Source organism: Alternaria viburni (genome assembly GCF_023758015.1).
Source record: "Alternaria viburni strain BMP 2772 chromosome Unknown scaffold_8, whole genome shotgun sequence".
Classification (NCBI taxonomy): domain Eukaryota; kingdom Fungi; phylum Ascomycota; class Dothideomycetes; order Pleosporales; family Pleosporaceae; genus Alternaria; species Alternaria viburni.
In genome coordinates, this window is record NW_026055777.1 from 613,495 (window position 1) to 625,604 (window position 12,110).

The 12,110-nt window shown below is 51.5% G+C and overlaps 4 protein-coding genes across 4 annotated transcripts; all 4 read left to right on the forward strand.

Moving 5' to 3' along the window:
* Window positions 1-285: 285 nt before the first annotated feature.
* Window positions 286-3,072, forward strand: J4E79_004643 (uncharacterized protein; the record flags this gene model as incomplete). The annotated part of the gene is made up of 3 exons (XM_049353526.1): window positions 286-1,073; window positions 1,124-2,837; window positions 2,893-3,072. 3 exons carry the CDS (start codon window positions 286-288, stop codon window positions 3,070-3,072), a joined length of 2,682 nt encoding a protein of 893 aa, XP_049211974.1.
* Window positions 3,073-6,902: 3,830 nt separating this feature from the next.
* Window positions 6,903-7,318, forward strand: J4E79_004644 (uncharacterized protein; the record flags this gene model as incomplete). The annotated part of the gene is made up of 2 exons (XM_049353527.1): window positions 6,903-7,162; window positions 7,246-7,318. The coding sequence occupies 2 exons, from the start codon at window positions 6,903-6,905 to the stop codon at window positions 7,316-7,318; spliced, it is 333 nt and encodes a 110-aa protein (XP_049211975.1).
* Window positions 7,319-8,314: 996 nt separating this feature from the next.
* J4E79_004645 (uncharacterized protein) lies at window positions 8,315-9,463 on the forward strand (the record flags this gene model as incomplete). Its single annotated transcript, XM_049353528.1, has 4 exons — window positions 8,315-8,568; window positions 8,652-8,830; window positions 8,888-9,215; window positions 9,271-9,463. 4 exons carry the CDS (start codon window positions 8,315-8,317, stop codon window positions 9,461-9,463), a joined length of 954 nt encoding a protein of 317 aa, XP_049211976.1.
* Window positions 9,464-11,248: 1,785 nt separating this feature from the next.
* Window positions 11,249-11,784, forward strand: J4E79_004646 (uncharacterized protein; the record flags this gene model as incomplete). Its single annotated transcript, XM_049353529.1, has 2 exons — window positions 11,249-11,291; window positions 11,345-11,784. The coding sequence occupies 2 exons, from the start codon at window positions 11,249-11,251 to the stop codon at window positions 11,782-11,784; spliced, it is 483 nt and encodes a 160-aa protein (XP_049211977.1).
* Window positions 11,785-12,110: the final 326 nt, after the last annotated feature.

Here is a 12,110-nt window from a genome sequence, read left to right on the forward strand (position 1 = left end):
CCGCCATCCCCAGATGCTGGATGCACATCAGCCACCTGCATCCGACAAGACGCAGCCCCTCGTCCGCCTTCTTCTTGCCTGTATTGATATAGTTGTCGTCGTTCCTTATACCCGTCCACCATGTACATGCCGAATCGATAGCCCATCTACCCGATTACCCTTCAAAGCATACGCGTACGCAGCATTCGCTTCCTGCGGACTATTCGCCGCGGGCGAGCGAGCATCCCTTACCACGACACCGCGCACCACGTGGACGACGACACCCTCACGTGGTTCTAGCTCGCCATGAGCGACGAGAAACATGGCTACGTCCGCGAGCCATCTCCTCCACCCATCCCCACATACGACGAGGCAACTTCCTCGCGCAACGCCCCTGCGCGCCTCGGACCCAACGAGACCAGCGACGATGCCGAGCGGCAAGGCCTCCTGAGCCCGGATGTGCGCATACAAGCCGATCCGCGCAGGCGCAATGGATACTACCAGGCCCCCTCCGTACAGTCGGTCGACGACGATGGCGACTCGGATCTCGGGAGTCCGGTGCGAGAGAGCCAGGACGAGGACCTGCGCCAGACCATGGAGGAGATGGACATTCTAGATCCAGAGTCTGCTGAGGAGGGGCGCTCGAGGCGGAATCGATCAAGAGGCAGGTTCTCGAAACGCTTCTACAGCATCAGACATTCCCTATCGAGTTGGAATCTGCCGCGAATACCCTGGCCCAGCTGGCGTCCCAATTTCAGCGCCATGACGGACCACATACCGACGATACCGGAAGAATATAAGCCGGGATGGTCGATTATCGCGCGACTGTTCGGTCTCATACTGATCATCGTCCTGGTATACCTGCTGGTCGTCAGCGAGGTGGTGCCCATGGGCGGAGGATTCGGCACGCCATTCAACCCCGAGTGGGTGCGTTCGACGGCTATGGAGAGCGTCGAGAGCTGGCGAATTGAGAAGAATCTGGAATACATTACAAGCTACGACCACATAGGGGGCACTGAGGGGAGTTATGTGCTGGGGCAGTGGATCGAGGGCAAGTTCAAGGATGCGCACATGGACACATATACCCACGACGAGTACGTTACACATTGTGAGACGCCACAAAGGATCACGCTAACTTCAGCAGGTACTACGTATACATGAACTATGCGAAGAAGGGCGGACGGAGGGTCGCCATCGTCGAGCCACAGGATAAGAAGTGGGAGGCCAAACTCGAAGAGCCGTCCGTCTTCAATCCTGCCAAAGCGCAAACGCCCGCCTACCATGGCCTATCTGCGACAGGAAACGCCACCGGGCCCTTGATATATGTCAACTACTGCGACAAGAAAGACTTCAAGCGATTATGGGATAGCGGGGTGGACGTACAAGGAGCGATTGCGCTCTGCCGATATTACGGAACACAGCCAGATCTATCCATGAAGATCAAGGCTGCGCAAGATGCTGGGGTTGTGGGAGTCTTGGTATACTCGGACCCAGCAGATGACGGCTTCAAGAAGGGGAATCCCTGGCCAGATGGCAAGTGGCGGCCTGGAGACAGCGTGCAGCGAGGATCCGTCGGACAGACAAATATGATTATGGGGGATGTGCTCACGCCTGGACTGCCGAGCTTCAAGAAGGTGGAGCGCATGCCCCGAGACAAGAACCCGGCCTTGCCAAAAATCCCAAGTCTACCGCTCTCGTGGAAGGATGCGCAGAAGCTGCTCAAGTCGCTCAAAGGCTCAGGCGAGCAATTGCCAGATGAATGGATTGGTGGTGTACCGGATGTTGGTGAGCACTGGTATTCTGGTCATCCAAAGACTTCGCCAAAGGTGTTCCTGCAAAACGACCAGGATGAGGTCGAACAACAGCGGATCACCAATGTTTTCGGATCTCTCAAGGGCAGCGAAGATCCGGCTAGCAAGATCATAATCGGCAACCACCGCGATTCCTGGTGTTTCGGTGCGGCAGACCCTGGCTCTGGCACGGCTGTCATGCTCGAAGTTGTACGTGTACTAGGCGAGTTGCGCTCGCAAGGATGGCGACCGCTCCGCACAATCGAATTTGCGTCCTGGGACGCTGGTGAATACAACAGAATCGGCTCTACCGAGCATGTTGAAGCCAACGTACAAGCCCTTCGAGATAGCGCCATCGCCTACCTGAATGTCGACGTAGGTGTAACGGGTGACAAGCTGTGGGCCAAAGGCTCTCCGATCTTCCAACACGCCTGGACGCGCGTGCTCGACCGACTTTCCGACCCCCGGGAGAACAAGACTATGAAGGAGCTGTGGGAGACCTCGGACTCCAAAATTGGTAACCTAGCTGCTGGAAGCGACTACGTTGCTTTCCAATCCATTGCTGGTACCTCCTCACTCGACTTCGGCTTCACCAGCAAAGAGGGTCAATCAAACCCCATTGCGCGCAGCTGCTACGAGACTCTCTCCTGGATGCGCAAATACATCGACCCCGGTTTCGCTTACCACGCCGTGCTCGCCCAACTCTGGGTTCTTCTCATCCTCGAGCTCGCTCAAGAGCCCATCATTCCTATGAAGATTGATGACTACGCCCGCGCTCTGCAGGAAGAAGGCCAGCAGTTGTTGGACTGGACCGAGAAGAAAAGCGGTGGTGGCGAGTACGACATTGAGATGTTCCAACCTCTAGTCGACAGTCTGAGCATGTTCAAGAAGAAAGCAGAGACGTTCGGTCGGTGGGAACAAAGCTGGTATAACCAAGTCTATGCCACTGGTGGCTTCGAAAGTAGCGGTGTCACAATACAAAGGGTAGGCCACAATGGGAGGATCGCAGGTTTCGAAACAGACTTGCTTGATCTCGCGAGGGGAAAGGACGACAAGGGGCCGCATGGTGTAAGTTTCTCGCCTCCGCCATAAATATGGTTATCAGTAACTAACACACAGACAGTTGCCCAACCGCGATCAATACAAACACGTCGTATTCGCCCCCGACCTCAACAACGGCCTCGAAGCCAGCGTCTTCCCTTTCGCACGTGAAGCAATCGAGAAGAAAGACTGGGATGCTGCATCCAAAGCCATCAAGAAGACGGCGGATATATTGAACCGCGCGAGCGACCGGCTCGGCTAAGATATGTGTGTATATGTACAGCAAAGTTGCATTTCCGCGGTGTTTGGGCGTAGCGAAAGACTGGCTGCATAACATTACTGGGTCGGGGATATATCTCGTATCTAGTGCCGGGCCTCGGCTTTCTCATATGGGTGTCATATTTATCTCTGTTTGGTGACCTTCGTCATCATCGCTAGCTAAGAGGCTGTTTGTTGGGCCACTTTTTCACGTGCTTGTGCTAGCCTGACTCTGTCCACGTCTATATAAAGTCTATTCTCTGTGCTCTTCTGCTTCAATTATCGTCCTCCCTTATTTCGCCATCCTTATGAACATAACAAAATGCCACTCGCTTGGATGATGCCCAGGTGTCGGTGAGAATTCTGCTGCTTTCCAAAAACATTCACCGTACTCTATATGATGGCTTCTTATCCACGCTCTCAATATCTCAAAAGGCGGCCTAGGCGTCGGTCTGTTCTTCTGTGCGTGCCTAAAAAACAGAGTGCCACGTACCGATGTCCTTCTTCTTTTGTTTCAAGCAGTCGTACATGGATGGTTGTGTGATTCCCTAAAAGATCTGCAATCCTACCAGTGCATAGACTCGGGCCTCTCTGATTTTTATTTTTATTTGAATTGGAATGAAGTTCATGCCGGATTCTAATATGACTGCCGACTGTGTCGCTGGTCTTGAAAGTGTCAAAGCATCAAAAGTACATGCGACAGAGTGATGAGTTCACCATCTACCATTTCCAAAAAAGCGCAACCCGATACTCATGTCTACCCTCTCGCTCTTCTTCGCGGTCTGAAATGTCAGATACCGTATACACTCCATCGGTTATCTCCCATCGCATACCGTTGCTCAAAAGCGAATTGAAATACCTCCTCCGGTTTATGGATGCCTCTGCATATTCTCGAAAAACCGATGGGAAGTGTGATGCAGACTTCAAAACACTGAGCTTCTGAGTCTATGGTCTTCGTTGCATGTCGCAGTGTTTACAAGTGTTCAATGCTTCATGTAAAAGCTGGCAGTTAGTTCTGAAGGACGATATCGAACTACATCCGAAGAGGAATAGAGTTTGGTGTGAGTGATATATAAGTCGCTTGCCTGCTCGATACCCAACTCATACCATCATACTCATCGTCTCCGGGTATCCAAAAAACTACCTGCTCAAGTGGATGTCTGTTTCCTCGGGAATCTTTTTCTAAAAAGCCACAATACATAGCATGGCGCTTCTTCTCTTAAAGATGACTATAGTAAAGTTATGGTTCTGTTGTTGTCCCGCAAGCCTCCAAAAGCTTTCCTCGTACCCTACATGTGAGCTTTGGAATCGAAGCAAGTTTCGAGCAGATGCATGACTGTTCATGCGATACACAACTTCAATACTTCTCACTCTATCTCTCAAGGAAAGCTTAAATATCTTTACCAACACGTCATGTGCAGTCTCTCAAACATAGCAAGCATAGAAGAATGGAGAGAGATCCTGTCGCTCTTTCGACTGAGGGAGTACAGGTACTTTGTTCGGAGAAAGCCGTTCCTCATCTGTTGCCTAGTGTGCACTACCCGAGCGGACGAGCTGGAGCAAAACGCGAGATACGCTGGCAGATGATCCAGAGACTTGATCGTACTGCCTTTGTATAAAGATCTGAAACTAAAGCGGCATGTTTGAGCGGAACTACGTTTGCCACGTGCCTATGACGGTCTTCGGACTTGAGTACAAAATCTTCGCCGTCTTGCTAGATCGTCTTTTCTACAACGTTGAATAGGCTGGCTCGTTCCCTGGATCAAACGCCTTAATAAGCATGGAGCAGGCCAAATCCTCTTTCCAAAATCTTCCCTAGAAGTGCCCATGGTTTGATATCGAGGTCGCTACAATATCGAATTGGCAGTCGCGTGCCACTGGATGATCAGATACGGAGTCAAATGTTTCGATTCAATTCGTGATTTGGGTCATGAGCTGCCAAAACAGGCCATATTGGAAGACATGTCTTTCCCCTTTGCTCACATCTTTCTCTGGGCTCAATTTCTGGATTTGAGCGGAAGTAGCCCCTACACGATTCAACAAGGTATAAAGAGGCGCCCGCTGGAGTGATACACCTTCATTCTTGTCAAGTTCGCATTGAAATAATTCTCCGAAAGAGTTAGAGCAGACAGTCATGTTGTTGCCTCTAGCTCGGCAATTGAAAGTCTCGCTTCTACCAGGACATGTTCGTAGGTGGACCTGGCTGTACACAATAAAGAATGTCGAATCCGCAGTCATGGCCATCATTTGTTCTTATTTCCTACCTGTTTGCATCTGCGGAGTAAGCAGAAGCTGGGGAGATTGCGGGGTAGAAAATGCCTGGCCAGGTGGGAAAAGAAAAGCGTGGCGGTTCTGAGCGATACCTGGAAAAAGACGGCTACATGTTTCCTGTCTCTTGCATGGCTTACACCGTACATTGGCATGCTTCGAAAAAATCCCACGATTCTAGGCCTGGAGGAAGTATGCCCATCGCTTACGTGCCGGAAAGCTGACTACAATGACGCTTCGTTTAATCGCAAGGCGGGGGTGCCAGCTCCGAGAACGATACCAACGATCGACGATCGAGTAGCATCCGAGCGTTTGGGGGCGCATATTGTGTCTCGCGTCCTGGTGTGCGACAGCGGCTTCGAGATAGTATGTCAGTAGTATGAACCTCTATCGGCGCAATCTCTTGCTAGGTGAAGCCGAAAGTTTCCAAAGTTGTCTCATGGGCTCGAGCTCGCTTTCCTGGCGAGGAAAGCAGCAACCTCAAAAGTACCGGGAGCCCGTAGATCTGGTAGCAGGGTCAACGTGCGAGTAATGATGGTGCAAATCTCCACGTTGTGACTGTGTGAAGCGAAGCCCATGTCCCAGCTGAACACTGCCGCGGCTGCAACCGAAAAACGTGGAGTCAGGCAGGCGCTAACGACGCTAAGTGGCTGCTAGCTGTCACTCATCAATCCTTCAGCGGCATCTCGGCCGCGCCGACAAACTTCTCATAACAACATCGGCGCGTGGACAAAACAACGCACTGGTCAGTCATGCTGTTCTGTCATCGCTTGCATCTGAGTTCGGGTCCTTGTTCTACACATACCTGAGCGCTGCGCTGGCCAGCACGCCACCACAGGACGCCATGCAACTTCCAGATTGACCAAAAGAGCTTTTAGAAAAGAAAACACGAAGGATCTCGTCAGGTACCGGTCTGAGGTGCCGCTAACCGATGCGCTGCACAACACATCTCTCGCTTCGAGCGCACTCATCCGGTGAAAATAAAGGCGCTCTGAATTCGATACAGCCATCAAGCCCAAAACACCTCATCGCGTTAGCGTTCAGCCCTAGCACCCCTAAGCAAATCAGCCCACGCGGCGAAGAGTGCCGCTTGGGACATTCGACTATTCTCACTCGCACGGAAGCTCATCCGCTGACGAGACAAAACATCAGGCCCATGATGCCAAGTCTCGTGGCTTGCGTTGCTGGCCTCAGGAAAGTTGTAGCGTTGCTGCATTTGTTCGATGAGAAAGCCACCAGCTGAAGTTTCAGCACAATGTGGATTCTTGAAAGGCTAGAATGGCTCGACATGGGAAACTTTGCTCGCTTCTTTGCTTGGGGAAATGGATGACAAGGTGGTGTGCTGGTTTGTATAAGGAGACTGGAGCGCCGCGATGGTGTTGAGGTGTAACTGCATCCTCCAGGCGCTACAAATACGCTCACACTCGTTTTTCTCTATCGCAATTAGCTGGACGACATACCACGTTGACGTACATTCATATAAACCTCTTCCAATCACTGTCACAGCCCTCTACAGCATCGGTCAACCACACCTCAGCCAACGCCAACCACCATCTTTCGATCACAATGTCAGGACCGTCAGGTAAACTCGGCGGTCTTTCCACCAGTGTCGTCGCCATCATCGCTGTCGGTGGTGTAGCAGGCCTGCTAGCCCTCATTGTCGTTACGTCTCTCATCTTGGACATACCAAAGCGTATGAAGCAAAAGAAGAACACTGGCCTCATGGCACCAGAAGAGATGGAGAAGAAGAGTGTAGAGATTGACGACGCGGAAAAGGGTGCTATCAAGCAAGCGACAAGAGAGATATCAGTTCAATCCCCGAGCTTGTATTCAAGCACATATATTGCTCGGCCAGCGTCGCCAGAGTGTCAATGCGCCCACCCATCGATAGTCGTACATCCCTCGCCAGTCTATTCGAATACCACAACGTTAAGATGAGTTTATCGGCACTACATTTAATGTTCTACGACACCTTTCTGTGAATACTTTATCCATTCGCACACGTCTACACCGCCCGGGTGGGACCGGGTCAGAGGACATTTTACATTCCAAGGTTACCTTCGGCGTTAAGACCTGGAATGTTCTTATAACCTTTCAAAAAAATTGTTCAGATGAGACGAGAGCGTCACGGCCGGAAGTTCGATACCCTGTTTGATGGATGTTCGGAGTTAACTGTTATCACCGTTGGGTAACGCAAGGCTGCGTGTCATGATACTACGTGAAAGCCCCATACACCACGGTCTAATCCTACTTGAGTACGATTATCGGACACTCTGTAGTATACAAAGCAGATTGTTCACTTATGTCACTGCGTTTCGGGACATCATTCGGCCGAATTGCATGTGTTACACAACACCTGCATGATCGCTTCCATGCAGCACGGTAGATTGCAACTGTCCACAATTGCTCGGCGTCAGCACTTACGATAGTAATGAAGAAACCAAAATCACTCATCAAGAAAGAAGACCATTGTTGTTCGTCGAAACCTCTATGATCCGTTCAGACGTGCAATGTTGACACGCTGCGCAGTACGCACCTGTGCAGGCTAGTGCGAAAGGTCGTCGGTCTTTCCGTAGCGCGCATCTCACGACAATCTTATGATGGAGCGGGATTAGCACTGTGTTAACGCATAGCATCGTCAGCGCAAGAAGTCTTCGGTAATAAGCGCTAACCGGGCGAGGCCACCGTCATCCTCGACGTTGCCCAGTTGTGTATCTAGACCGGACGACTTTTCGCCCTACCAAGGCAGCAGTCATGGCCGCTCCGAAACATGCGGGTGCGACTACACGGTACTACCGCTTACTCACGCATGATAAGATGTGGAGATATACTCAGCAGGTATAAAGACTGAGTATTCTTTGCACATCAAAGTCAGCAATTCAACCAGAACATACGAGCTTCAACCTCTTGGAGTCTCTCACGATCTTACTGCACTTCCAATACCTCCCACATTCACTACGCTGAACACATCATCCAAGATGGCAGACTTCAAGCCGTACAGCGAGCAACCCGAGCTCCACGCCAAAGCACCCTACCGTGCCGCTATGCTCACGCAACCTGCAAACCTCAAACAAGCACTTAAAGACGCCCAGGCAGATGCGAGTAAGACCCTCATGGGCATTGCACAAGGTATCCCAAGCACCTTTGTGACCAAGTTGATTGCCTCCACCAAGCCGGATTTCATCTGGATGGATGTTGAGCACGGCATGTACAACAGGTTGACGTTGCACGAGTAAGTTCTCTTCGATCCAATTGCGACAAGACTTTGAGAACTTGAATGTGTATAAGAAACCAATGCTAACCTTCACGATAAAGTTGCATTCACGCAGCTCAGCATCATTCCGAGGGTAAATCAATGGTCATCTGCCGTGTACCGAAGCACGATGAGCTCAGCCTTACCACTGCCCTCGACGCAGGATGCGCCGGTATCGTCATCCCACATGTAGAGAGTGCGCAAGAAGTCCGAGACTTCATTAAGGAAATGTACTTTGGCGGTATGTCCCTCATATCTTTACCATCACCACCTATTCTGACACAATATGTCTTCCCAGGCGGCAAAGGCCATCGTTCATTCAGCCCTTGGACATTTACACCTGGTATGGTACAATCGCTCTACCCCAACGACCCCTACAACGTTCAAACGGCCAACAACCACGTCTGCCTCATCCCCCAGATCGAATCTCTAAAGGGCCTTGAGGCTTGCGAAGAGATTGCTGCTGTAGAGGGCATTTCCGGTCTCATGTTTGGTCCTGGCGATTACATGATTGACGCTGGCATGGACATACATTCATTCATGAACGGAAACCCCGATCCGAAGTTCTTCGAAGCCATGGGGACATTCAATGCGGCGGCTGCCAAGTATGATCTGCCTATCTTTGGGTACGTATATCGCATGTTACTTCGTATTGGGCCAGACGGCTGACGGATGCTTTAGTGGTGTGATGGGGCTCGACCAGATACCCATGGCTATCCAAACTGGTATGCGAGGTATCGCAGTGCAATTCGATGTCTGGGGTACTACACGGCTCTTTGCGAGTTCTTTGGAAGCGGGCTGGAAACATGCGAAGAGCTTTGAGGGAAATCCGAAGCCGAGTATGGCGAACGGACAGGCGAAGCCGGCTGAGTAGGTAGAGGCTTATGACTGCTATCAGAAGACAGGCATCTCGTTTTTCCCCTATGACTTTCGCCCGCCAGCGGTATTCCGTGATGCATAAGGCTGAAGACATCAGGCTGCCAAGCTCAACCCCGATGAGTAATTCTTCCAACATCTTATCCGAAAAAGCACACTCATTGGTGAGGCCTCGCTAGGTATTACTAGATCCGGTCCCTGGCTATCCAAACGCTGAGGTTTTATCGCTATTATGAGAACAGGCGCCAATTATAGGAAGAAGTGTAGTAGTTGGCTGAAGTGAACGGCTGGTGTGGTGTGGGGGCCGTCCGAGGGAGGTATGATTATCTTCTCGAGTTCCCCCTTGCCGGTCTCCTTATCTCCTCGTCCGTTATTATCGTGTGAATTGACGAGGCAACTTCAGACTCGTCGGTATCTTGTTTACTGCGCGCGTTTCGCAAACGTAGCTCCAGATCCCTACATTACAAGAATATGTCCCTCTTTGTCTCCGCATTCATCACGACGCTTCCCCCAGCGGTTGTGCCGTTTCCTACAACGCCTCCGGTGTCGCCTGTCACGCCGCAAAGGTCCAGCTCGACTCTAGGGACCTTCCCGATCACCGTTGTCTTCCCTTCCTCATCCTATGCTTCCTCTTCAACATCCGTTGCAATAACAATCCCAGCTACACAATCTTCAGTGACACCTTCCTCATCCGCACTTCCACCACCAAACACCATTGCGCCAGCTTCAACCTCTCCCAACACAGGCTTATCGAGCGGGGCAATCGCCGGCATCAGCATCGGAGCCATACTTGGGGTTCTTCTCATCGCAGTCGCCGCCTTCCTACTTGGAAGACGCAGCTCTACTCATCAGTCATCCGCAAGCGACCTTGTTGTTACTGAACGCGATGTTCCGATAGGTGGATACAAGGCAGAATCGGACGGACAGGGAAGAGCAACAGTGGAGCGTGAAGGACGAGGCATTGCGCGGTGGTGGAGCAAGAAGTTCAGCAAGAGTGTGAAAACAAGGGCTTTGAACGAGGCTGAACCACGAGACTTCTCGGCTGAAGAGGCTAAAGAGGCTAAAGGTGAAGGTCATGTGCGACAGGTACGGGTGCGAGATGAGGATTTGCCAGAATTCCGTGGGGTCTGAATGTCTTGTCTGAGACGTTTGCTAACAGTATTAAATGAAGCACGTTTCCCAGTCGCTCCTCCACCGCTGTTGCCACCGTGCATGACCATCGGAACACGCGAAGTGAGCAGTGATATATGGTAAGGATGGATCCGAGTTTACCGTAGTGCTGGGCGACAATCCTGAAAGCCATCGTTGCAGCGCACCCCAAAGAGGATATAGATCTTCCTGTCAGGTTAGGCGTCCGACGTGACGAGGCTGAGCGTGCTCCGCATCTTGTGAGTCTGCCAATCAGCCTTACCGGTTGGCGGGGCGGTTCCTCGCGTGCATGCACTTTTCCTGAAGGAGTTAGCTCTGTGCTACTCCAACGAGAGAAGGGTGGACATAGCCCTGAATTGCCATCACTGTGCTGTGATATAAGTAGAACGAGTAGATCGTCTCGCATACATAGTTAGTGCTTACTGCCTTTCCTTGACACAGGATCAATAAAGTATACGTTAGAGCAGAACTGTATATCAAGGGATTATACCCATCCCATCTTCATGTCCTTCCCAACTTCAGTATCGATTTCAGATTGCGAAAGAGACTCATCCGGAAGCTTAGTCTGTATGTCTAATCCAAGTAGCGAGTTCGGTCAGTATGCCTGCCTCCCTCACACATTTGAGTCTCTAATATGACGCCAGATGCCAGCCGAGATGATATGAAAGACACCTTCGGTGAGTCCGAAATCCGAATTTGCAGCCGTTTAATTTGACTGACATCAAATCAGACAAAGCCGTCGACGCGCAACAGAGGATGATCGGCATTGGTGTGGGTGTCGGAGTAGGACTGTTTCTTCTCTTCGCCGGCCTGGGTTTTTGGGCTTTCCGACGACATAGCAAGAAACGCTCGCGACAGATCAACCAGCAGGCGCAAATACAATCGGCTCTGATGCAACCGAGGATGCAACGGACGGATCCGCCGCAGTCCTGGATGAGGCAGGGCCAGGAAGTGGACGGCATGGTATACAGGAGTGAGGTCGAGGCTCAGGACAAGCAGCCTCATTACCAGTCACAACACTACCAAGAGATGAACGCGAATCCGTATGGGAACCAGTTCCAGGGTGGTCCAATGGTTGAAGCGCAGGGAACGCGGGATCCTCAGGAAATGGCGCTGAACCAGAGGCCGCCGCAGGAGATGCCGGGGAACGGGGCCTTTGGACAGCGCTGAACTAATTAACGTTATAATTGTATCGATTACCCGACATTGACATGTGATGCGACAGATAACAACATGCTACATGGGTCGCAAAGTTCCAAGTTTTTGACGGTCAAGAGTTTGGATGAGTCCAGCCTGTCGCGTCTGCCAGCTTCGCGTCGCGGGAGCCGTGGTCCGTGCACGACCAGCCATCACCCAACCACCACATTTCCAGCCCTCGAGAAATTGCGCAGCACGACAGCAGCTATGGATCTAATAAACGGATACCTACATCGTGATTCCCACACTGTGCTCTGCCAGCGCATACCCACACCGAAGCCGTGCTCAACACGTGTACA